Source organism: Chlorocebus sabaeus, chromosome 4, assembly GCF_047675955.1.
Source record: "Chlorocebus sabaeus isolate Y175 chromosome 4, mChlSab1.0.hap1, whole genome shotgun sequence".
In the NCBI taxonomy this organism is placed as follows: domain Eukaryota; kingdom Metazoa; phylum Chordata; class Mammalia; order Primates; family Cercopithecidae; genus Chlorocebus; species Chlorocebus sabaeus.
In genome coordinates this window covers 80444554-80471394 of record NC_132907.1, presented here as the reverse complement: position 1 = coordinate 80471394, position 26841 = coordinate 80444554, and the positions used below count along the sequence as shown (strand labels likewise).

Here is a 26841-nt window from a genome sequence, read left to right as displayed (position 1 = left end):
CCATTTTTAAATTGAATGAGATATAAATGTATCACAACTCATTCAACTACAAATCTCCCATGAAATAGTACAATGGCAAAAATAATTTCATATCTCCCCTACATAAATGCAAAATTGTTTAATGTACTAGGCTAAATTTGCTCTTTTCAATGAATTTAAATGCACCTCCTTATGGCCAATTAGGACTTTCAGACATTTCCATGTCTATTAATGAGAACACTTTTGGCACATGAAGATTTTATTTATTGGGAGGCTTTATCAAGAGCTAAAATGTATTATGTGGGATAGTCAGAGTAATACAGAGTAATAGCCACACACCTATACTTTCTTCCCCTCCACTGCAACCCTAATTTTTTTGAAATGATAGGAAATCACCACTATCACCACTAAGCTATACATGTCATAAAAGAGTTAAATCGACAAAAGCACAACAAAATAGGGAAAAAATTAAGTAACTTGAGAACCTAGAAGTTGAGACTTCTTTCCATTTTTAGAATTGTTGCAGATTCAATAGTTACCTAATGAGTGTTGAAGTTTAGTAAGACCTCCTGAAGGCCTGAAACACAATGCAAATTGGCTATGCCTTCTCTGAAATGCTTGGAACCAGAAGTGTTTTGTATTTTGAACGTTTTCGGATTTGGGAATATTTGCATATATATAATGAGTTATCTTGGGGATGGTACCCAAATCTAAACATAAAAGCCATTTGTGTTTCCTATATACACTTTATGTACCTAGCCAGGAAGTAATTTTATACACTATGTATGTATGTGTGTATGTATTTAAATGTGTATTTATATGTTTATTTAAATTTTATTTTAAAATATTTAAAATTAAATATTTCATATTTATACAACTTTGCACATGAAATATTCGTGTACCTTGAACAATACACATTGGACATGCTTGCATGGGGGAATCTGGTAGTGTGCTGAAAAGATATGAAAGCTGGAGGGTGCTCCAGCTTTTCAGAAGGAAAGTTGGGCTGGACCAACCTCCAGTACCCAGATTGGGTGCTCCCAATCTCTTTGATTGGTGTTCCCACCTCATCCATTGTTTTGCTGTTATGAACTGTGGTCCAGTTAATAAAATCAAGTAGATATGTTCACTTATTAGATTACTGCCTGTGTCCTCCACTAGAAGGTAAGGAGGGAAGGCACCTTGTCTTCCCTATTTTCCTCATTACTTTTTGAGCTCGCCAGCGCTCAAAAAGTTTTGGACTTTGGAGCAACCTGAATTTCAGATGTTCAGATTAGCCATGCTCCTCCTGTACTGCATGTTCTACTCCTTTAGATAGCTATCCATCTGGGGCTGTTTGAAAAAAACTGTACACTTGGACATCTGGTCTGTCTGAGCTGGATGTTCCATAACATCACAAAAATAAGCACATTCAAACATCAACTCCTATTCCTTGCTCAGCACAACGTGTGCACCCCTTTGGGGTGTTCAACTCAGAAACTGGCACCAACTACCTATTGCCCCATCCAAACATTTCCACATCTAACAAGACTGAGTTTTTCTATTATAATTTCAACACTGCTTTCTAAAGTATCTCTTCCTACCTAAACGACAGTAGGCCCCCATTCCATTATGTCTTTCTCTCTCACAGGGATTAATGTCACGACCTCTTAAATTGCCTTCCCTGACTACAGTCAATCGTGGAAACTTCCTTATGAGTCATATACAATGGTTATATTGCATGATTTGTAAATTTACCTAGAATTTTTTGTCTCCCCCAAAGAAATCCATCGAAAGAATCACCGGTCATCTGTGTAGTATTCTGCCACCCACATTCCTCCCAATCTCTTTGATTGGTGTTCCCACCTCATCCATTGTTTTGCTGTTATGAACTGCGGTCCAGTTAATAAAACCAAGGAGATATGTTCACTTATTAGATTATTGCCTGTGCCCTCCACTAGAAGGTAAGGGGGGAAGGCACCTTGTCTTCTCTGTTTTCCTCATTATTTCATCCTCAGTGTCTAGAAGGGTGTCTGGTACTACGTGTTTGTTGGTAAATATTTTTTACATAGATAAATAAATACAAGAAACCTGAAGTCATCTTTGACTTTTCTCACTCTCTCCTATGCCTCTCCTCCAACGACCTTGATATGGTTTGGCTCTGTGTCCCCACCCAAATTTCATGTGGAATTATCATCCCCAGTGTTGGAGGTGGGGCCTGGTGGGAGGTGACTGGATCATGGAGGTGGTTTCTAATAGTTCTGCACCATCCCCCCAGTGCTGTCTCATGAGTGAGTTCTCACGAGATCTGGTTGCTTATAAGTGTGCAGCACCTCCACCTTCGCTCTCGCTCCTGCTCTGGCCAGATGAGAAGTGTCTACTTCCCCTTCCAACATAATTGAAAGTTTTCTGAGGCCTCCCCAGCCATGTTTCCTGTATAGTCTGTGGAATCATGAGCCAATTAAACCTCTTTTCTTTATAAATTACCCAGTCTCAGGTCGTTCTTTATAGTAATGCAAGAACAGACTAACATAAACCTCTACTCAACCAATCACAAGTTCTGGCAGTTCCATTTCCTAGTCAAGGTTGAATGCATCCTTGTTCTATTTCTTTTCTCACTTTTACCATCTTGGTCCAGCCCAACCTCCCTTCTGAGAAATGACTGCAACTGTGTCCTCTCAGGTCTCTCTGAGTGCAGCCATGTCTCTTGCATCTTGTTTTCCACTCTACCTCCAGAACGAGCTTTCCAAAGGGCAATGCAATCCTCTTCAGGACTCCAGGGGGTTCCTCGTTAGTGACTTACAGGGAACTCCACGGTGCCCACTACTTACTCCTCCAGTCTCACTTCCAGACAGTCCTTCTCACTGTCTTTGTTCTGGACCCTCAGGATCTTAGTTCGTTTATATTCCGTTAAAAAAAAAAAAAAAAAAAAAAAAACCACATAGACTATGAAGTGGTGTTCACCTTATAGGCTGGCTTACAGCATTCATTTTGAGATCCTTTCTTATATATTTCAAGAGTAGCCATTTCTAAGCCCAAAAAGAACTCTCAGGATTATCATTAGCCAAATTCACTTTGTGAAATACTGATTTAGATGAATGATCTTCTAAAACATGTCACTTCTCTCAATCCAGTTACTGATTTAAAAAAAATTAAGTCTCTAGCAAGGACTTGCACTAAGGACCTATACTGTTCTTTAAGAATAGACAATCACTTTACTCTGAAATTGGAGAATCATAGTTGGCATAACAGCATCTTATGCAATTTATAAAACCTAAACAAGATTCCAATCTCATTGTCTATCTACACACACAGGATATCATCATTAACCCAAGCTGTGACAGCAGCATTTTAAGACATGAAAACCAGATGGTCAGAAAACCAGGTAGGCTGAGGAATGGAGCTCCCCTCTGGCTCTTTTCTGAGCTAGCAGCCCTAAACCTAAGAACAATTCAGTTACTGAATTAATTTCTTAATAGACAACTCAGCTTTCATAATTCCTAGAAATTAATATAAATATTAAATTCCCCCAAGTAATGATCAACTCTTTCATTATGCTGATTTCTGTAATCCCCTATGGAAACTAATCGGCTCCTCCTCCGGACTCCACAGTACAGCACTGAGATTCTGCCGTAAGTACCACTTATCTCGCCAACCACATTTGGTTATGCACGTGCCCGTTTCCCCAACAAGACAAAGGGAGGAAAGCAACATCGGAAAGGGTATTGGAAGGATCATGTGCAGCTGAGGCAATGGTGCATTGCCTAGTTCTTAGGTACAAGTCACACAGTCATCTTTGTGAAAGAGAGACAGTGCGAAATCTGCACCACCTTACATAACAGCTCTGACTAGGCTGAAAGACAGGAAAAACAAATTAAACCACTGCTTCTCACATTGATCAACTCTGTGATTTCATGTAAGCCACTTAATATTTCTGGGTATAATACAGCCCAGAAATGAGAGTGTGTATAGATACATAAATCATATGTACATACATATATATGCATATGAATATGCATATATGCATTATGCATTAATGATATAATATATATGAAAGCAATTCATGAGCTTGATAGAGTATTATGCATTAATGATATATATGAAAGCAATCTGTGAGCTTAATGTAGTACAAAATGTAAAGCTATTTTATTATTTCTGTGTATCTCTATATGCTAGCACCTAAATCATTTTTCATGCATGTTACATACAATTAAATAGAAATATAAAATACACTTAATTTTAGTTTTTCATATATGTGCTATTAGTTAAAACATAAAAATGGAGAGTTACAGTCTTTATTAAGAAATCTACTGCCTAATAACATCTTCCCATTTTATTGTAATTCACTAAAACCAAACGAAAATAGTCTTACATTAGGAAAGTTTAAAATGCTCAATAGTACATTGTAAAAAGTAAACTACGTCAAAAATCACAAGAAAATACAATAATGCATAGCTGGAAGCTAAAAATAAAACAAGTGCACTAAGTGATAAACCAGCCCTTTAGATATTAATATAGATAAAGGAAGGCTATTGGAAGGAAGCATGTGGGTGCACAGCACAGCACAGCCCATGGACCCTGGTTTCCAGCTTCGGTTCTGCCACCAACTAAGTGAATTCAGACAATGCTTGAATCTCCTTCCACCTGAGTACATCAGTCTTAACAGTAACACCTGACATTTTAAGAGAGCTTTATGATACAAATATACTTTCACATATTATCTCTTAGGAAACTAGTCTTCAAACTGTGTTCTGAGGAACCAAAAGGATTTTCTGCAACCACAGGGATCCCTTGCAGGAAGAAAAGATGAGGCTGGAATGAGCTCCAGGACCCCAGCTCCAATTCCACCAAAGCAAATCCATGTTTACTTATTTTATAGATTAATCTACTGTACAAGATGTCATTTGGAAAAGTGGTTCTGGGTCCAAAAAAAAAAAACTATGGAATTTCCATCCAGGCTCTAGGAGTCTTATTTTTTAAAAAAATAAAACCTATTGCTATGCAACCATTTGTAAAATGGCGGCTACATTCAAAACACTTTATAATTATTTTTAGAAATCTTTTCAGAATTTATCTTAATTTTTGCTGTCTTCTTTTCACCTTTTTGTATTGCTTAAATTTCTACTTCTTCTATGTATGAATTATTTTCAAAAATAAAAAAATTAAAACAATATTAGTTTGGGGGAAAAAATGAGGAATCTTTCTTAAGAAACTGACTAAATTCCCTTAGCCAAAAAATGGGATGACTGTATAATTTTTGTCCAAACCAGATACTTCTGATAGTGGCAAAGGATGCTATTAATTATTAATCTGAGACAATGAAAATAACCTGGATTGTCCCAGGCAAAAAGTGACAAATAGTCCTTCTACTGATGAAAGATGTGAAAGTTACATCATGATGAAAACAACCTGTCAGGAACAGGCACATGCCCTTCATCGGACAGTGTGCCATCATGGTAACAGCTGAGAAATGGACAGTTTCTATTTTCTCATCTACAATTTCAGTTTGGTTGGGATCCAGATACATGGGAGACGCAGAGACAAACGCTCTGCTCCATCAGCCCTGTTTAGCATGAATGACTGAAAATTACAGTGAGAAAGTTAATTACAACAGTTTGGCTAATTGAAAGCTTTCTGAAACTAATGAGTCTTGCTTAATAGAAAGCCCTGATGTTCAACAGTCAAAACAGTCTCTGGCACTAAACAGAGTGGATGATCCTGTGATGCTTTTGAACAGAAAAAAGAAACAGTGACGTGTTAACTCCACCTTAACACTGAAGAACAGTGGGGAATCAGGCTAAAGCCTTGTGTATCAGATAATGGGAACCTAAAGAATACTTATTTCTTCTTCTATTTATTATATTTGAATATGGCACCACTTCTAGAAATTTATTATATGGTTTATGAATTTGTATAGCAAACAACAGGTGTTCCAGATAACATATGGCTTTTTCCAGGAAATGAGTAAGTATTTCATGTTAAAGAGACAGAAACCACAGATCTTTAATACCTGGCAGAGATGTCACAGAGTTGGTAACAAAAATGCAGTGACAAGGCCTTGTTGTATAATAAAAGATTGGGCTGGCCTTTGTTCCTGGAAATGTCCTGATAGAAAGGACTCTTATTCACATGGGCCCCTCATACCACTCATGCCAACCACTCATCACCAACCATGTGATGAGAAGGGTGAGGTTTTAAGTCACATGATATCAGTTGACCTGGGAGGGGAGCTGATGGAGATTTGAGTTCAGTCTTAAAGATCTTGGCTGAGTACAGTGGTTCATGCCTGTAATCCCAGCACTTTGGGAGGCTGAGGCAGGCGGATCACAAGGTCAAGAGATCTAGACCACCCTGGCCATCATGGTGAAACCCCATCTCTACTAAAAATACAAAAATTAGCAGGGTGTGGTGGCCCACACCTGTAGTCCCAGTTACTCAGGAGGCTGAGGCAGAAGAATCACTTGAACTCTGGAGGTGGAGGTTGCAGTGAGCCAAGATCGTGCCACTGTGCTACAGCCTAGTGACAGAGCGAGGCTCTGTTTCAAAACAAATAAAAAGATCTGAGTCCTGTCCTATGGCCAATGATGTGATCAAGTATGCCTATGTAATAAAACCCCAATAAAAACCCAGGACACCACGGCTCAAGTGAACGTCCAGGTTGGTAATATACATGATATACCTGGAAAGTAGCACATTCTCAGGACAGGGAAGGTTTGCATTTGGGACCCTCCCAAACCTTGACCTCTGTATCTTTTCTTTTGACTGATACATCTTTGTATCTTTGTAAGAAAGCTGTAATAATAATCACAGCACTTCTCTGAGTTCTGTAAGTCATTCTAGTGAATTATGGAAACTGAGAGGGCTGAGGGAATGGCCTAATTTGTAGCCACTTGGTCAGAGGTATGGGTCTCTTGAGAATCCCAAGCTTGTGGCTGGGGACTGAGTGAGCGCAGTCTTGTGGGACTTGGCCCTTAACTTCTGAAATCTGCGTTAGCTCTGCCGTAGTTACCGTCAGAATTACATTGTAGGCCTAAAGAGTTAATACAGTCTCATAAAGTGTGGATCATTAGAAAATCACCCCACATAATGAAAAAATATCACACTCTGATCTGATTTTTAAATAACCTTTACCCTCCAATAACGTTATAATTATAACCTTTAAAGAGAATGTCCTCCTAAGGTAAAACTAACGAAAGCTCTTTAATCGTAAAGCGGTATTAAAGGAAAACATACAATGTTAGCATCTTGCCAACCTAGGGTAATTTATGTGTCATTTCCCAAACACAAAAATGCCATTGCTGAGTCACTGCAATTTGGGGTTGACCTCCATCCAGATCTGCCCACCCAGACACTACATGAATGGTATTTATTTGACAGAAGGACAGCCCATACTGAAAATCTCGTCTCCTCCAGAAGAGTATAATGAAGTTGACAGTCTTATTTAGAAGTTTAATCAGTGGCCTTAGTGTATTGGCACTCCACTGTCACCAATTGAATTAAGTGATAAAATGTTGTGATTTAACCATGCCTTCAACAAGTTTCATTGTTCTGATATTCTCATTCCAACAACTAAAGAACAACAAAGTTCATTAAAAGCAGAGTTCTTTGGATTTGTGTTCGCTAAAAACTTCCCTTCCATTTGCAATTCATGACATGTATCTGGTAATATATGAAGGTCCTAATAAAAATATGAGAGATCATTTGCAAATCACTGAAGCATGTACTGACATTTAGGATTTCTTCCTCAGTTTCAATAAGGTCTTGTACAATTTAGGACCAGGAGAAAAAGAACCATTTAAGCCACTGCAAACCTAGGTCATTCCTGGTGGTTTCATTGGGAAAAAAAATAAACAATGCAAACTTGAGGGGTTTTTCTTTCTCTCACACTTCTGTGATACATAGAGTAAAATATTTCGTATCTAAGGGGCTAAGATTTTATACTTTGTTGCAACTGAGGATGGGAGCCAGGGTGGAATGTTAAGTCATGGAACAACAAGATTAAAGTGGCATTTTAGGAAATGGGGATTGGAAGGTATAATAGCTAGACTGAAAGAGAATTCAGCTTGAACCAATCATAGCTGCGGATTCTTCCATGCCAATACCCTGGTATGCAATCATGCAGAAGTGGATTACCTAGAGGTAAACAAGGAGCATGAAGATAAGGAAACAGATGTGAAATGTATTTCTTTTGGTACTGTAACAGCCTTTGAGACCTGAGCAAGATGGATGCATTAAAGATGATTGCAAAGTGCCTAACCTCAAAGACTATTAGGAACACCTTCAGGCAAGCAGACTCTAGGGAGAGGAAGTAGGTTTAGGTGGGGAATAAATGATTTTCTTTCAATTTTGGATTGTGCACGTTCACAATATTTTCTACATAGATATTTTAAACCGCATTGAGGCCTATAGCACGTTATATAACCTTTTAATGCTTCCATAATTTAAGATGTTATAATCTAACTAGGGAAACTATTGCAGTTAAATAACTGAAAGAATGAAAAATGTAAGTGGGTGATTTATCATGGCTATGAAAGTTCAGATGAATTTCAGATTAAGCACAATAGTAGAGATTTGGGCCTCCAAAGTCTATCACAAACTTGGGCTTACTGAGCCATACCAAAGAGCCAGTACCTGGAACATCAGTGGGGTGGTTGCAGAGGAAAAATTCAGACTCTTGATCATGTGACATTCAGGATCATATCTGGACATAAATCCTTTAATTATGACTGTTTTGGCTGTTCCTTGTTCACCAATTAATAGTACAGCCTAAAATAGTGGGAATTGAAAAAGAAAAAACAAGAAATGAAATAAATGAGTGTGATGGACTGAATTTGTCCCCCCAAAATTCATATGCTGAATCCTCAACCCCTAGTATCTTAAAATGTGATTCTATTTGGAAATAAGGTCTTTAAAGAGGTGACTAAGGTAAAATAAAGCTGTTGGAGTGAGCCCTAGCCCACTCTAACTGGTGTCCTTATAAGAAGAGGAAATTTGTGGCCAGGCATGGTGGCTCACACCTGTAATCCCAGCACTTTGGGAGGCTGAGGCAGGCAGATCATCTGAGGTCAGAAGTTCGAGACCAGCCTGGCCAACATGGTGAAATCCCGTCTGTACTAAAAATACACAAATTAGCCAGGTATGGTGGTGGGCACCTATAATCCCAGCTACTCGGGAGGCTGAGGCAGAAGAATCACTTGAACCCAAGAGGCAGAGGTAGCAGTGAGCCGAGATTATACCATTGCACTCTAGCCTGGGTGACAGAGACTCCATCTCAAAAAAAAAAAAAAGAGGAGGGAATTTGTATACACAAAGAAACACCATGAGAAGACACAGTGAGAAGGCAGACATTTACGAGTCAAGGAGAGAGACCTCCGAAGAACGCAAGCCTGCCAACACCTTCATCCTGGACTTTCAGCTTCCAGAACAGGGAGAAAAGAAACTGCTGTTGTTTAGGCCACCTAGGCTGTGGTATTTTGTTACAGCAGCCCTAGCAAACTAGCTCAGTGATCAAAGCAGAAGGAATCCTTTGGGGAAAAGCAAGTCAAAATTTACTGTCAACTCATACATAAGAAATAATTACTTACTTATGAATTAGAACTATTCAACTCATATTTTAGTGGGGAATAATAAAAGAATAGTAGATAAGGTAATATTTTCATGGATTCAAAACTGCAACATAAAACATTTTATAATAAATGCAGGATGTTTCATGTCTTCCTTTAAAATATGCTACTGTTCATAAAAATTAAAAGTCATACCTTGCCCTGTTTAGCCATGGTTTGAATTAGAAAATCAGTCCTCACATTGTCAACATTTGGCACCAGAATAGAGCCATACTCTGGGGTGGTATCAGACGGATACAGGTATTCCGCGGTACGTGTGTTCCAGTGCGTCCATGTACCTGAGATGAACAGAAGACATTTCCGTCTCCATAGTAATAATTCAAGTCCGAACTGTAATGAGCAGACATCCTTGAAATCTTATGAGGTCACCTTCCAAATTCTCCCCATAAAATAAAGATCATTAAAATGAGCGATCTAAGTACACAAGTGTGTGTTAGCTGAGTCAAAATGTCCCAAGGAACAATTTCAAGGTGTAAACCTAGGAAATACTAGGAAGTATTTTGGAATTTTTAAAAAAATATATTAGTTTTCAATAGCATGATGTATAAAAATACAGAACACAGTGAAAGTAGTGTGTATCTAAAATCATTAATCACTTTAGACTAATCTCACACACTTTTCATTAGGCAAAAGAGTCTAGGCGTATGCATATGTATATTAAATATTTAATACATTATTATATACCCATATATATGTACTTCATTTTTTGTATAAATGTACTTTATATATTTATACACACACCAATAACTTTAAAGTATATATCCATACAGAGATAAAGATATACAGCTGTGGGTATCTATATACCCACGTATTTGGCAAAAATATACTTTAAACTGTGTAACTTTTATATAAATTGCTGATTCTATTGAATGAACGACAGAAATGGATCTGATTTGGTTTTTTAAATGTTTCTTAATTCATTGAAAGTTTAGCGCACAATATATTTAAAAGGAAGAAAACGTGCATTTGAAAAACAGATTTTTTAAACAGAAACCACTGCCACTTTCTTCACACACGAACATTTTCATATCTTACAGCCAAGAATGATACATCTCATTTAGAAAAAATATATACAGTGTGTAAATATTGGCCATGTAGGGAAGAAAGGCCCCCATGGGTTCCGTCTGGACAGGCAGGTGTCCTCACCGTCGGGCGCCACGTAGTAGTCGAAGGCGGTGTCCCCGGGGCCCGCGGGCGGCGGCAGCTCCAGCGTCCCCGCGGGCCGGGCGCGCAGCCAGAGCTCCAGGCGGCGCCGGCCGTCCAGCTCCAGCGCTGCCCCCGCGCTCCACAGCAGCGCAAACACGAACAGCCGCCCCAGGTGCGCCCGGCTCACCTCCCCGCCTTGCTCCTGAGAAGGAAAGACACTTTTTTTTTTAATTACTTGATTCTCAAACCCAAACATTGCTCTAGGGTTTCAATGAAAACAGTAAACATAGAAACAAAACACTAGTTTTCCTCCAAGAACAAGGGAAAGGATGAATAAAACTGGAGAACAAATGAAGAACTGATCTCTGGAAATACCAAACTGCCTTTAAAAGTAACAGGGTTGGCCGGTCGTGATGGCTCAAGCCTGTAATCCCAGCACTTTGGGAGGCCGAGGTGGGCGGATCACGAGGTCAGGAGATCGAGACCATCCTGGCTAACACGGTGAAACCCCGTCTCTACTAAAAATACAAAAAACTAGCCAGGCGAGGTGGCGGGCGCCTGTAGTCCCAGCTACTCGGGAGGCTGAGGCAGGAGAATGACCTGAACCCGGGAGGCGGAGCTTGCAGTGAGCGGAGATCCCGCCACTGCACTCCAGCCTGGGCAACAGAGCAAGACTCTGTCTCCAAAAAATAAATAAATCAATCAATAAATCAATAATGATAATAATAATAATAATAAAATAAAAATAAATTTTTTAAAAAAACAGAGTTTATCGCAGCACTGTTCACCACAGCCAAGTTGGAGACAACCTAAGTGTCCATCAACAGATGAATGGATAAAGAAAAGTGCTACATATACACAAGGGAGTACTATTCAGCCATAAAAAAAGAATGAGAGCCTGTCATTTGAACAACATGAATGGAACTGGAGGTTATCATGTTAAGTGAAATAAGCCAGGCACAGAAAGACAAACTTGGTATATTCTCAAGCATTTGTGGGAGCTAAAAATTAAAACAATTGAAGTCATGGAGATAGAGTAGAAGGATGGTTACCAGAGGCTAGGAAGGGGAGTAGGGAGTGGGGAGGAAGTGGGGATGATTAATGGGTACAAAAATACAGAGTGACTTGACTGCAGTCAGCAATAATTCGTTGTGCACTTTAGAGTAACTGAGGGAGTACAATTGTAATGTTCATAACACAAAGAAAATGAAGAATGAGGTGACAGATACCCCATTCACCTTGATGTAGTTATTACACATTGCTTACCGGTATCAAAACATCTCATGCAACCCATAAATATACATACCTACTATGCACCCACAAAAATCAAAAATTACAACACACACAATAATAATTTTGGGATACCTGTTGCATGACTTTGTTAACCTGCAACTAAATTCCAAATCCATGGTTAGCTTTATTTTTTGTTAAAGGGATATGAAAAAATACCAAAATATGTGGGATCCATGTTTGAAATATTCCCCCTCCCCAAGAGCTCTAACCAAATCTAGTTTCAAACATAGTACTCTCTGCACAGCATGGCTACGTTAATAAAAGAGAAAATACAGTACTCTCTGCGCAGCATGGCTACATCAATAAAAAAGAAAATACAGTACTCTCTGCGCAGCATGGCTAAGTTGATAAGAGAGAATTTCTCTAGAAAGTTGAGCAATTTACCTTGAGAGGAATCAGGCCTTGGAGCATGTTAATGCTCTGCGTGATGACAAAGGCCTCCAGCACCTCCATCTTGAATTCTAAGTTCTGGACACAGAAGCGATACAAGTCCGGGAAAGACTCGGTGTACAGCTGACGAAGAATTTCTGCTTCTTGAGGCGAGCGTTTCTTAAGAAAACCCTGTCAGTTCACAGATAAGTGTATTCATGAAACTTACTAGCACACTAGGAAAATGGTCATTTGGGGACAAAAATTTTAAAAGTATCTGTTAGTAACGATAATGTTTAATGATTATACCACACACGATGTTCCAGGCTTTGTTACAAACTCCTCCGTGTATTAATTCATTTAATCTTCAAAACAACCCTACAAGGTAAGAACTGTTATTATCCTCCTTTTACACATGAGGAACCAGAGGCCCAGGAAGTGTAGGTAGCCTGCTCAGGAGCCCACTGCAAGCAGGTGGCAAGGGCAGAAGTCAGACCCAGAAAGGCTGGGCCCACATGTTCAGCTACTACACTATTCATATGCTCATAGATGGAGAAATAGTCTTCAATTCTTGATTAAAATATGCTGGGAGAAAATGACAAGGCACATCTATGGAAATAACTCAGCGGGGAAAGTAAAGAATAAAAGATGAACAAAGGAAATACATACCCAGATTTTTTTTCCTTTTTTGAGATAGGATCTTACTCTATCACTCAGGCTGGAGTACAGTGGCATGATCTCGGTTCACTACAACCTCCGCCTCCCAGGCTCAGGTGATCCTCTAGCCTCAGCCCCCCAAGTAGCTGGGACCACAGGTGCATGCCACTACACCCAGCTAATTTTTGTAATTTTTGTCGAGACAGGGTTTTGCCATATTGCCCAGGCTAGTCTCAAACTCCTTGCCTCAAGCAATCTGCCTGCATTGGCCTCCCAAAGTGCTGGGATTACAGGCATGAGCCACTGTGCCTGGCCCCCAGATTTTTTTTAATAGAAAACAAAGATGTACTACAATTAGTTGTTTCTTTTTATTTCTTCTAATTTAATTAATAAACGATGTAGAAAAATATCAAGGATATTCATGAAAATGGAGAATTTAGTCATTTGGGAAACCTGGTATTAAGAATCTGCACCTCATTCAGAACAACATACCACTTAACACACATTGTTTCCTTACGATGAGGCAAGTTCTCTTAAGGTCAAGAGATCAGCTCATTCTTCACCTCAATATTTCAAGAAACAATTAGAGACTCTGAACAGAAGCAATAAAATGTTGATTTTGAATTATTCATTAGTTCATGAATTTACCATGATTCTACCTCGACAAGAACACAACACAGCACTTTTGAGTTGATGGAACCGAAAGACGACATTCACCAGGGCAGGTAACCAGCTTGGCTCCCTGAAGCTGACAGCCTGCCAGCAACACAACTTTTCGATTGCTCTGCCCTCTAACAACTCTCAGAGCTGGCTTTCCTGCTCTAAACATTTCCAATCTGATTCTTCATGAGTCTTGCTCTTCCTAACAATTCCCAAAAAAGAAAATGCATTATTTAAAACATATAGGATATTATGAGGTGGGTGTAGCATTAACGTAAAGGTCTTATTCAGTCAGTATGGACAGACTATAGCAAAAGCTTATTTTATAAATATCAAACTCATGCATTAGCTAGTATTCCTTAGCTAGTTGTATAAAAGTATTTTTCAAAAATCTTTTCGAAATCGAACTATTTCGGAAAAATCACATATATACATTTTCACTTGTACTTTGCTGTAACTGTGGTTTCCAAGCCTGGCTATGTGGGGAAAAAAAATGTTGTGGCACTTAAAAGAAAAAAAAAAAGAGAACAATCCTGAGTTGCCTCCCAGAGATTCTAATTTGGTAAGATTGAAGTGTAACCCAATCATCTATATTTTAAAGAATTGTCATTAGTGATTACTTTTGCAAAGACAGGGCTGCAACCCTCTGCTTTTATTCTCCTTAATGGATGGATAAGTTAATTGTGAAATCTGAAACCTTTACAACTATTTTTAGTGACACATTCAACTATATGTCAACATCATTTTGCTGTATGATTCCCTTCTTCTTCACAGCTTCATACCAAATCTAAAGCCTTTTGCAACAGAGTTGAGTAAATTATGGAAAGACATTAGTAAAAAGTTAGGATATAACCATATAGAAATAAAAGTTTTAAGATGTAATGATATAATGTAAAATAAACATCTACTTTATTTAAATTAGGAATTCAAATGTTTTCAATCAAAATCATCTTCAAAAAACTTAGGTGATGAAAATAATACAACCAACTATGTAAAACAAGATTTTTCATGTGGCTTATCTAATAAACATTCTGCTTTACATTATAATATTTATATAGCAAAATATCTAAGTTTGCAAGGCCTTATTTATAATATCATTCTGATCAATATATTCTAGGGCATATTGCTGGTAATAAAATAATATACCTGATTATGAATTGATGAGATGTGATCTGAAATATTATTGCCAAGTTCAAATTTAGAGCTAATGTTATAACTAATGAATCTCATAAAAATTCCTTTTATGCAATTTTAACAAACTGACTTCAAGTTAATATTCTAAGATGGTCCTCCTAAACTTTATGTGAGTGTGTACCTTTCAAAAATATCATGAATATATCCCCAGTAATGGGATGGCTGGGTCATATGGTACATCTAGTTCTAGATCCTTGAGGAATCGCCATACTGTTTTCCATAATGGTTGAACTAGTTTACAATCCCACCAACAGTGTAAAAGTGTTCCTATTTCTCCACATCCTCTCCAGCACCTGTTGTTTCCTGACTTTTGAATGATCGCCATTCTAACTGGTGTGAGATGGTATCTCATTGTGGTTTTGATTTAAAGTATAATAAATAAATAAATAAATAAATAAATAAATAAATAAAACAAAAATATCATGAATCCCCAAAGTGATCCAATTAAATTTTACTTATTCCATCCTCAGATACAGTTTGGCAAGACCGTTGGTTCATACAGGCCTGGCAATTACTCTACAACCCAGAGGCTGGAAATCCCAGTTCAAAAGTGATTAGAAGAGTAATGAAGAAACATGTTAGGAGCAATCAGCGTTTGAATGTCCCAGTGCATTCAAGGGATCTTCCATAAACATTAGCATAAAAATGCAATTACACTGCCATCTGCAGAAAAATTGGCACACACACTAAAAGAATGCTAACGGGTCTGTTTTCCTTTTTAATTATACAAAAGAAGGATTCAATTATACCTCAAGAATAGGACTCCAATCAAGGATAGAAGAGCTCATGAAAACCATTCCATTTCTTGAGACGGTGGCAGGAGAAGCATTGTCAATGTTATGAGGCTCGAAAACGATCTTGCAGTTTGGAGCCATGGGAATCCGATCACCATTGGCAAGGGTTAGAGTTTTGTTATCATCCAAAACAGAATTCAGATTTTCAATCCAGATGGCATCTACTGGACCATCAAGAATTATCCAGATATGTTCCCCTAGAATACCCCACCAAAGGGAGAAAAAAAAAATACATACACACATGCAGCACATGTACACATAAGTTTTAAAGAGTTTGAAGAAGTACTATATTTGATGTAATTTTCATTAATTTTTAAATACAGTTTTGCTCTAAATGAGTACCTTGTTTTATCACAAAGGATCTTGAAAGATCTTTATATCGCAGTCAAGGCCCATAATTAAATCAAAAAGTCATTTGTTTATTGGACAAATATTCATTGAGCACCTTGCACATGTCACTGTTCTAGGGGCTGGGGATATTGCGGTAAGTGAGACAATATTCTGCTTTTGCAGAGCTTACATTCTAAGGAGTAGAGATGACAAGCAAACAAATAAAGAAAAGTTTAACATACGAAAAATTAAGTAGAATGAGGGCATGGGGCATGTTTTAGATAAGGTGGTCAATAAGATATTCCAGGAAGAGAATGAAGTGATGTAAAGATCTAGAGGTAGAATATTCCAGACAGCAAGAACAGAAAGTGCTAAGCCCCTGAAGCAGGTACAGGCTTAGTGTAATACAATGGACTGAATGTTTGTGTTCCCCCAAAATATCCTCATGAATGAGATTAGTGTCCTTATAAAGAGACCTCAGAGAACCCCCTTGCCCTTCTGCAACATGGGGTACAGCAAGAAATCGGCAGACTGCAACCATGAAGAAAGCCCTCACCAGAACCCGACCATGCTGGCTCCCTGATCTCAGACTTCCAGCCTCTGGAACTATGAGAAGTGAATGTCTATTATTCATAAGCCACCCAGTCTCTAGCATCCCAAACTAAGGTGATCACATTCTAGGAACAATAAGAAGTAGAACCCGAATGGCAAAAAGAGGAGGAGGGGGAGAGGTACATGAGGGCAGTGGGAAAGACAGAGCTATGGAACCCATTCTGGTTTGCACCTAAGTCTAAGGCATCCAGTAGGGATCCTCATAGAGTTGTCGAGTTGGGAATTCAGGAGAGAGGTCAGGGCTGGAGATTAAACTGTGAACGCCACCAGTTTAGAGATGGGATTTAAAGCTATGGGCCTGGGTAAGTTTCTTCTTGATAAGTGTGGAGAGAGAAGAGGGCTGAAGACAGAGGCTCTGTAACCCTTAGGCTTCTGGCACGGTCTCCTGTGTTTGTTCCCCTTTCTTCCAGACTTCGCAAGGAAGCAGAAGTGGAAAAAGAGCTATCAGGATGAGGAATCCCTGCAGCCCAGGGAAGGAAGGGATTCAAGAAGGCAGGTGATCGACTGTGCCAAATGCTACTGAGGGCAGTACCAGACTGAGAACTGGCAATTTGTATTTGACAAGCTGGAGGTCAGGGGTGTCTTTGATACCGCAATTTCAGAGGAGCGCTGGGCACAAAACCTGACAGCAGTCACACAAGGAGATACTCGGAGGTAGAGAAAATGACAAACATCGGCAGAATGCTCGGCAAGAATGTCATTGTAAATTTAGGTTTCTGATTTAACAGTAGCATTCCTCTTACTTTCTCAACTACTACCTTCTCTTACTCACCAACACCACGACCTGTCTTGTGTTTCTACATTTTCTTTGTTATGCAACAACTGTGGAATTGTCTATTTCAAATAAAATGCTTTGAAAATCTTAATCAAGTTTATTCAACTAGCAATTCAAGTAAAATAAAATGGTGATCTAATCACCAGAGTCACTTTGAAAGAAAAAGCATATGTTGCCTTTTTTTAATGTGGAAAGAAGCGGGGGAAAAAAAACTCCTCTGAGCTCTTGTTCTTTTAAGTCACATTTGGTCACTGGGTCTGTGTTTACAATGGATTACTGGAACAAATCAGAAATAAAATTTGATTTATTTACAGTAGAAGAAAAACAATTTCTAATATGAGCACATTTTTTAAATGAAGCATTTTCATTGATCTTTGGACAATTAATATTAGCATTATCAGCTACAATCCTTAAATGAGAACTTCAATGGTACTACTTTAAAACATTTTTCAAAAGGACACTGTTGCCCAAAGGGTAAACCCAGGAAGCCCAAATATCTCCTCCTTCCCCTGCTTCTTTCTCTCTGCAGTTGTATTCACTGTGCCTTTTGCCTACTCACTCAGGAGTGAGGAAATCAAATGAGAAGACATCTGATATCACCTCTTCCCTCCTAGTTTATATTCTGAGAACATTGGGTTCAATTTACAAAGTCCATAAGTGAAGGACTATTCAGACTGAACTGCTAGCCCTTAATGAGTTTGTTTCAACAACTGAACACCAATGTCCATCTACACAGAATAATTCATTAGTTCAATGGAGACTTCATTTTTGCTATACACAATTTTCTCTCCCAAATAACCCATTTTCCCTGTGATTTTATAGAGAAATCAATTCTTTAAAAATAGGTTGTACTTAAATGAGAGTAACACTGGTAAAATATTCAGTGAAAATAGTTATGGTAAAATCACTTTATTCAATACTATCAATTTTCCTTAACAGCTTTTTCCATCTATTTTATTCTAAGACATCACAGGGATGTGGACTTTTTTTTTAGAAAATATTATTTCAAAAAAGGGAGCATTTTAAATACTGTAATCAATAATTTCATTATTTCAACATTCACAAATATCATACTGATTTATGACTTCTTAGTCTTGGCTAAGATATTATACGGTGAATACAGTTGTTCTACTAATTCTGTATAGCCTCCAAGGATTTTATCTAGAAGTATATATCTAAAATAATCCTTGTAATTTATCTTCTACCTTTCTTTGCTCTTAATGTTTTCCTCCAAAGCGTAGAAAATATCCCATCAGTCCAGTCATTTGTGGCAACGTCCAGCCGACCAAACATCTGTGGGGCAGTAATCGCTTTGGGATTCATCCTCATTTCCCGGTGTGGTTTTCCACAATCTATACCAAGTAAATCCAAATTTTAGACATCTCAGATGGGAAGTGAACCATCATTAAGCAACATTGCACTAATTTGTGGTGTACTGTCAGCAGGTGCTCAAAATATGAAAACTGCAGAACTACATTGAAAATATGTCTTACTGCATTCTAAGTTACCGTAATTAGCTTCATTATATCATATTGACTAAAGCACTTTTTTATCTTCTTTAGAGAAAATTGCATATTGTTTAGGGGCGAAAAAGGATACCATGCTGGAATTTATGAAGGTACTAACATAATCTGGAAGCTCTCTAATTTCATGGCTCAAAAAAAAATCCGTGGTTTAAGCTACACTAGATTAAATCTTGTGCCTGAAATACCACCTAGAACCTGCCTCATTCTGTCCGTTATCAGCTTTGATTTGTGATATGTTTTCTTGCTCACCTTGAAAACGATAAGTTAAATGAAATTTGCATGAATCAAGGACTTTCTTTTGTGGCCAGGAAATGTTTTCAAGAAGAAATGTATCCAAATCTTTCAAACCCTAAGCCGACTACTCTTCAATGGGCTGGCATTCTGTGCATAAGGGACTGTGGTTAATGAGCAGAAGAGTGAATCATAAGGTTTAAAGTACAAAATTATAAAAATGGGCTGGGTGTGGTGGCTCACGCCTGTAATCCCAGCACTTTGGGGGGCCGAGGCAGGCAGATCACAAGGTCGGGAGTTCGAGACCAGCCTAGCCAACATGGTGAAACCCCATCTCTACTAAAAATACAAAAATTAGCCGGGCGTGGTGGAAATGCCAAAGCACTTCCGTGGGTATATCATTTTCTCTCCAATCCCTCCTACTGGCACAGGCTCTTTTTTCTGCTGGAAACATTTTTTATCAATCTGGTACTCAACCTTCAAGCCTAGGATGAAGTAGCACCTGGTCTGTATGCCTTTCTATAATTCCTTAGAGGATTTTCTGATCTCCTTGGCCTCTTCTCACAGGATACTTGTCCACACCTTCCTTATAGCAATTCCCCGTTGAGTTATAATTATCTCCATGTTTATGCCCTGCTTCTAATATAGAACCCAACAGATCTTCAAATTATGGAATGTTAAAGACACATGATGAGATATATGCTAAATCAGGGAACAAATAATAAGCATCGGCCTTGCACTTCTTCAGCAGAAGTTCAATTATCTTCTCACTCTTTTGGAGTATTAACATTTTCAGTTAGAAACAACGTGTTCCTTAAGTAAGATGAATGTCTCCTCTACTACTAAAACCGAAACCAAGTTAAACAGCAAATAGTCCAGTGATTAATTCATCTTTGCAAGGAACTTCTCCAGAATCAGTGATGCCATACAGATTACATAATTTAGACATACCATACATAATGTATCTATATTGTTTAATATTTAGTGCTCCTTTTGTTCAAGTCACTGTATCATGTGCATTTATAGTTTATTGTTAACGAAAGGCAGCTTCGTAACTGCAACAAAAATATTACTGAGAAAAATCTGAGAGAAAGAACACAATCATTTAAAAACATAAAAATCCCAAAACAGAATCTTAATAGCATACATGAAAGACCACGTGATAAGTCCTGCAGGTTGGAGTGGTCAGTTTTGGTAGAGGTAGGTGTTAGCTGAGAACACACTGTATCTCAGTCTAAGGACTGCCTGGTAGAGTCCTGAGAGACAGAATTCACTTCCTTCAATAACTGAGGAAACAAAGACCAAATCCAACACGTACAGGGGCCCACAGTAAATACTGGCAATCCTCAGCAACCACCAACAATGTACCAGTGTTGCATCAGTAGCAGTGCACTGAGGTTCCAGGAACTGCCTGAAAGCCCACCCAGGTACCTCTTTGTTGGGTGGGCTTTCAGGCAGCTCCTGGAATCTCAATGCACTGCTATGTATTTTGCATTCCAACAGCCAAGGCTCTGTGACATTTTGGAATGTCTACGGGATGCCAGTGTTTTCAGAAAGAGAGTCATCAATGTCTGATCGGAACTAGAGAATACAAGAATAATCATGAACATGGTAATGTCCATTATCCTTAGATGACTTTAGATGTAAGGCTTAGGGACATCTGGAAATGAAATGCATTTATTTAACTTCACTAAAACAAATCTGATTCCAAATGGGAAGGTAATTTATGATTGGGATTGGGATGACTTCGGCACATAGAACATAAGAACATAAGAGTTGGGTTTGGAATTATTTTCTATTTATTGGGAGAGAGTGTACTGTATTTTGTATTTACTGGGAAATGGCATGGTATGTTGGGAAAATTGGGCTTTTTTGAAGCACGCCCTGACCTTAACTCTGAGTCCCATTACTTGCCATCTTCGTGACCTTGGACGTTCTTGAATTTGAGCCTTGATTTTCATACAAAACACAGATAATAATAACCACCTCTCAAGATCATTGTGAAAGTCAAATTACATAACATATGTAAAATATACAGTGCAGTGCATAACGTCACCTAAAAATGTTTTTTTTTTCCTCTCTGGTCCATTAATGTAATATGTTATCTCTAAAATGTTCCCAATAATTAATAAAGCAGTATTTCCTCCTATAAAAATATATTATTGTATCTGCCTTTGCATACCTCGTGGGCATTCAAATGTGTCACCACTATTTCAATGGGCCACCCCAGGCACTGACCTTGGCTGCCCCGTACCTGTCATGGCTCTCATCAACGTGTGGATGCAGGTGGTCTTCCCAGCCCCACTGGGCCCCAGGGTCATCATCCCATGCCGCACCCTCTGCGTTTCGAATAGCTGGATGACCTTCAGTTTCCAAGGAGGATGGTTGATTAAACCAGCTTCTTCAACCTGAAAACATAAGAGAATCCCCACATTGAAACACAACAATGACAGCCAGGCACCGTGGCTCATGGCTGTAATCCCAGCACTTTGGGAGGCCGAGGCGGGTGGATCACAAGGTCAGGAGTTCAAGACCAGCCAGGCCAACATGGTGAAACTCCATCTCAACTAAAAAAAATACAAAAATTAGCCTGGCATGGTGGTGTGAGCCTGTAATCCCAGCTACTCAGGAGGCTGAGGCAGAAGAACTGCTTGAACCCAGGAGGCGGAGGTTGCAGTGAGCCAAGATCACACCACTGCACTCCAGCTTGGGCAACAGAGCAAGACTCCCTCTCAAAAAAAAAAAAAAAAAAAAGAAACACATCAATGACAATCTCAATTTACCATTGTGCTACCAAAAAAAAAAAAAACACCCACACAGATATGGGGAGGAAGGAGGAAGATTTACTTTTTAATGAGTACACAGTTTCAATTTGGGATGATAAAAAAGGTTCTGAAGATGGATGGTGGTGATAATACTTGCTCAACAACGTTAATTCTTCTTAAAAAGGAATAAAATGTAAATTTTATGTTGTATTTTTACCATAAAAAATACATTGCATGAAAAATACATATTTACATAGACAAATATCTGGCTGAATGTAGTGAAGATGTTATCCCAAACTAATAAGAAATATCCGCATTTATCTTTGGGAATTGAAAACATTTATATAAATATTCTATTGAATGAACATCTGAGGAGTAACTTAAAAATAAAGACTCAAATGGCAAAATGTATTTTAAATGTTTAATTTAAAAGGTGATACTTCTAACTAGAAAAATGGATAGCATACTACGTTGATTAAAATTCCATATAAATTTCAAGCTGTCTTTATATGTCCACTGCAGAGTTTCTATCTATCAATGTATGTATGGAAGTTACTCTGTGCCAAATATTATTCTAAGATCAATCTTTATAATAACATGATGGAAATCTTTATAATAACATGATGGAAGGGATACTATTAACATCTTCATTTTACAGATAAGGAAATTGAAGCAGAGTGACTAAGCAATTTGCCCAAGATGATTAAGCTTGTGAAACTATGGAATGCGTGTTTAAGCCCAAGAAGTTCGAATCCACAGTCCATGCACTTAACCATCATGCTCTGCTTGAACTCACAGTACACAATGATTTCAATTTTACTTAAATACTTGTTTATAATAATCATGTATCACTTTATGCTACGATTTGCTCTTCAGATTTTTATATGCTGCAAATTACTAACGTAAGTCATCATATTAATTACTTAATGTTTAGCTTTTTTATATTTTTAGATTTTTTTTAGAGATAGAGTCTCATTCTGTCACCCCATGTTGGAGTGCAGTGGCGCGATCACAGCTCACTGCAGCCTCAAAGTCCCAGGCTCAAGTGATCCTCCTGCCTCATTTGCGTGAGTAGTTGGGACTATAGGCATGCACCACTGCACCAGACTAATTTTTTAATTTATTTGTAGAGACGAGGTCTCACTATGTTTCTCAGGCTGGCTTCAAGTAATCCCCCAACATTGGCCTATCAAAGCACTGGGACTATCGGCATGAGCCACCACATCCGGCCCAATACTTAGCTTTTAGGTAGTGTTAAAATTAGTTTAGCCAAAAAATGAAGAAACCACTTGCAGACAAAATATCACTCTTGCCTAATCAGGAAATTTAGACATTTACGTACCACATTTTCAAAGCAAAATATACACTAAGTACTGTTACATTTGATTTCCTTGTTTTGTTTTGTTTTGTTTGTTTTTGAGACAGAGTCTCCCTCTGTCACTCAGGCTGGAGTGCACTGCCCACTGCAGCTCGGCTTCCTAGGCTCAAGTGATCCTCCCACCTCAGCATCCAGAGTAGATGGGACTATAGGCACACGCCACCATGCCCGACTAATTTTTTGGATTTTTGGTAGAGACAGGGTTTCACCATGTTGCCCAGACTGGTCTCAAACTCCTGGGCTCAAGTGATCCATCCACCTTGGCCTCCCAGCATGCAGGGATTACAGGCATGAGCCACCAGACCTGGTCACATTTGATTTTTATTACAAATATTTTCAGGGAATTGAAGTGCAATTTATAAATATGAGCTAATCACCACTTCTATAAAACATTTTTTTCCAAACTCTTCTTCATAGAAAAAGAAATTGAGGCATAAGGTTTACATAATTAATTTCCATTCCCAGGAAGACTATAAAAAGTTGAAGCTGCACCAAGTAGCATGGGAAGTCCAGACACATCCTGATATACATAGTGTGGTGGGTTCCCCCACCCTACCCACCGCATCCCACCGCCAGAGTCTGAGCAAGAAGCCACAAGTACTGAGGAAAGAGAAGCCACGTGAGATCACTGCAAATAACATGCAGAGACAGGAATCCAACAATCAGGCAACACAGCAAACACCAGGGCGGAGCCAAGCTAAGCCAAGCTCCAGAGAGGCAGCCAGATGAGCCCCATCCACACCCTGCTGACCAATCACATTTCATTTCTGAATCTGGTGTGGAATGGTTTCCACCAATAACAGGGCTACTCACACATGACTAGCTGACACGTGGCTGTGCAATGGTAGGAGACCCAGGGCAGGGGGAGTTTGACCCGTGGTATGCATTGGCCTCCCTTAAAACAGCAGTGTTAGCCTCACTGTTGTTATTTCTGCTGCTCAGAGTGCACAGGTTGGAGCCACAGCAGCCCCACTTTATTCCCATTGAATTCAGATGAAACAGACACCAGCCCTCGATGCCCTGTGAAGTATATTACCTGTCTACTGATTGCTGCTTCCAGTTCAGGGTAACCTGCCTTGTCCAGAAGAATATTTGGAAAGAGATCTTCAATCAAACTCAAAAACAAGGGCTCATCCTCATCAATCTAAAAAAGAAAAGAATGGGAAATCAGACCAATTATTCTGGCACAAACATAGCAACATGCAGATAAACTGGAAATGCCCAACACGGTCCGGGTTATTACAATGTAGCCACTAACAAAAAACGTGTCACCTTTATTGAAGTTAAGTAACATTTTCCTCATCTTTCCCATAAATTAAAAAAAATAATAATAAAGAGGAAGAGAACAGGGAGAAAGGAAAGACATGGAAGGAAAGACAATGCTGTCTATGTGACAATCTTTCCATAAAATAGTCAGTTTTGGGGGATACCATATAGTCTACAATTTCTAATTTAAACTTAAAAGAATTTTCAAATTGGAAATTAATAGCAGGTTTGTGAATTGGAATTTGGTGTATACTTTTAATTTAAAATAAAAACCTATCGTTTTGTCAACCTTTACATAGATCCACAGATAGTGGGCATTGATTATCAGTCTCTATTGTGAAATAATAGTGTGAAACTATCACACACTTGTAGAATTTACACATCATTTTCTACCAGGCTCTACCAGACTCCAAAGGTGAGATCTGAGTTCTAAAACACAAAAATGATTCAAGGTATTTGACATCTTAACATGTGTATTTTTTTAAATCCATTTCAATTCTACTGGAATAGGCACATTTTAGAGTGGATAGGAGTCATTACCCAAAAAAAAGTCTGAAAAAGTATAATTTAAAGTGATGCTCTCCAGCACTTTATCTGACAATTAGGCATTTTAAATGAGCTTTTTAAATAAATATTTTGAACTCTCATGTATGGGCAGTTAGTTGAACTGATATTCAAGTAGGTGGAACATTTCCATCTGTGAGTGTTACCAGTTTAGAAAGATTCATGTCCCGCAGTACACGCATGACAATCGTGGACTCCGTATCCATAGGATTGGCTCTTTTTGCTGCTCCCAAGGTCCGAAGAACCGACAGAATGTTACGCAGGCCAAAGTCATAATGAACCTAGATAATGTGAGATACATTGGGCTTATTTTCAACATTAAAGTACTTGCAGAAGCCACGTGAATCTGACAGAAATTATATTCACAATAATGAATAAATGCTGGTTTCCCTTCAGAAAATGCATACACACAATGGGGTAGAAGATTTCTATATAGATGTACTTTTTGAGCAAATAGGGAATATCCCAAAGAGTCCTCCCATGTGCCATCATTAGTTTAAGCCCTTAGATCAGAACTAGCTGCTACAGCTTGACAGGGAAAAAGGAATAAATTTCTTTTTGGAGTACAGACATCCCTTTGGGTTTATTCTTAATCAATCATACATAAGGAATTTTGCTCATCTCTCTAAAGTTAAAATTCAGAACCAGAATTAAACTGGGACTGCACTCATGACTGTCATATACATAGAGATATATGTGCCTTTTTCATGGTAAGTAAGAAGACAGGAGAATCGGAGAGAAAAAAGCAGCTGCGCTTCAGGATTACCTGGAGGAGGAAGGATAAGGACAAATTAGAAAGTCAAGCTCCCAGCTTTGTCATTCCCTTACTATATATTTATAAAAACTCAATTATGTCAAATTTCCATATATAAAATGAATAATCAAAATTTAATTATCCAATCATTGTGGAAAACAGTAAGGTGGTTCCTCAAAAAACTAAAAACAGAACGATATGGATCCAGCACTCCCAATTCTGGGTATATAGCCAAAAGAATTGAAAGAATGGGCCAGAGGCACAGTGGCTCACACCCATAATACCAGCATTTTGGGAGACCAAGTGGAGCAGATCACTTAAGGCCAGGCGTTCGAGACCAGCCTGGCCAAGATGATGAAACCCCATCTCTACCAAAAAATTACAAAAATTAACCAAGCGTGGTGGTGTGCATCTGTGATCCCAGCTACTCAGGAGGCTGAGGCATGAGAATCACTTAAACCCAGGAAGCAGAGGTTGCAGTGAGCCGAGATTGCACCTGCACTCCAGCCTAGGCAGCAGAGCAAGACTCTGTCTCGCAAATAAATAAATAAATAAACAAATAAATAAATAAATAAAAGCACAGTCTCAAAGAGATATCAGCATATCCCTGTTCATAGCAGCACCATTCATGATAGTCAAGAGGTGGAAGCAACCCAAATGTCCATTGACAGATTAATGGATAAACAAAATGTGGTATACGCATATGACAGAATATTATTTAGCCATAAAAGGAAAGGACATCCTGTCACATGCTAAAACATGAATGAACCTTGAAGACATTATGCTAAGTAAAATATGCCAGTCACAAGAAATCAAATATTATATGATTTCATTTATAGGAACTTTTGGCAATAGTCAAATTCATAGAAACAGAAAGTAGAATGATGGTTACCAGGGGCTAAGGGAGGAGAAAAAGAGAAGTTGTTGTTTAGTGGGCACAGAGTTT

At 38.6% G+C, this 26841-nt stretch overlaps 1 protein-coding gene across 4 annotated transcripts in view; it reads right to left on the bottom strand.

The window, feature by feature from the left end:
* The window catches only part of DNAH5 (dynein axonemal heavy chain 5), a 318561-nt gene that overhangs the window by 106851 nt on the left and 184869 nt on the right, over window positions 1-26841 (bottom strand). For all 4 annotated transcript variants that reach the window (XM_037988724.2, XM_007961228.3, XM_037988725.2 and 1 more), the window contains 9 exons: window positions 25288-25422; window positions 24348-24455; window positions 21423-21576; window positions 18617-18763; window positions 15650-15891; window positions 12405-12581; window positions 10728-10929; window positions 9717-9859; window positions 8590-8724 (listed from right to left, as the gene is read on the bottom strand). In XM_037988724.2, the coding sequence (XP_037844652.2) occupies window positions 8590-8724; window positions 9717-9859; window positions 10728-10929; window positions 12405-12581; window positions 15650-15891; window positions 18617-18763; window positions 21423-21576; window positions 24348-24455; window positions 25288-25422 (1443 nt within the window). The remainder of the gene's footprint in view (window positions 1-8589; window positions 8725-9716; window positions 9860-10727; window positions 10930-12404; window positions 12582-15649; window positions 15892-18616; window positions 18764-21422; window positions 21577-24347; window positions 24456-25287; window positions 25423-26841) is intronic.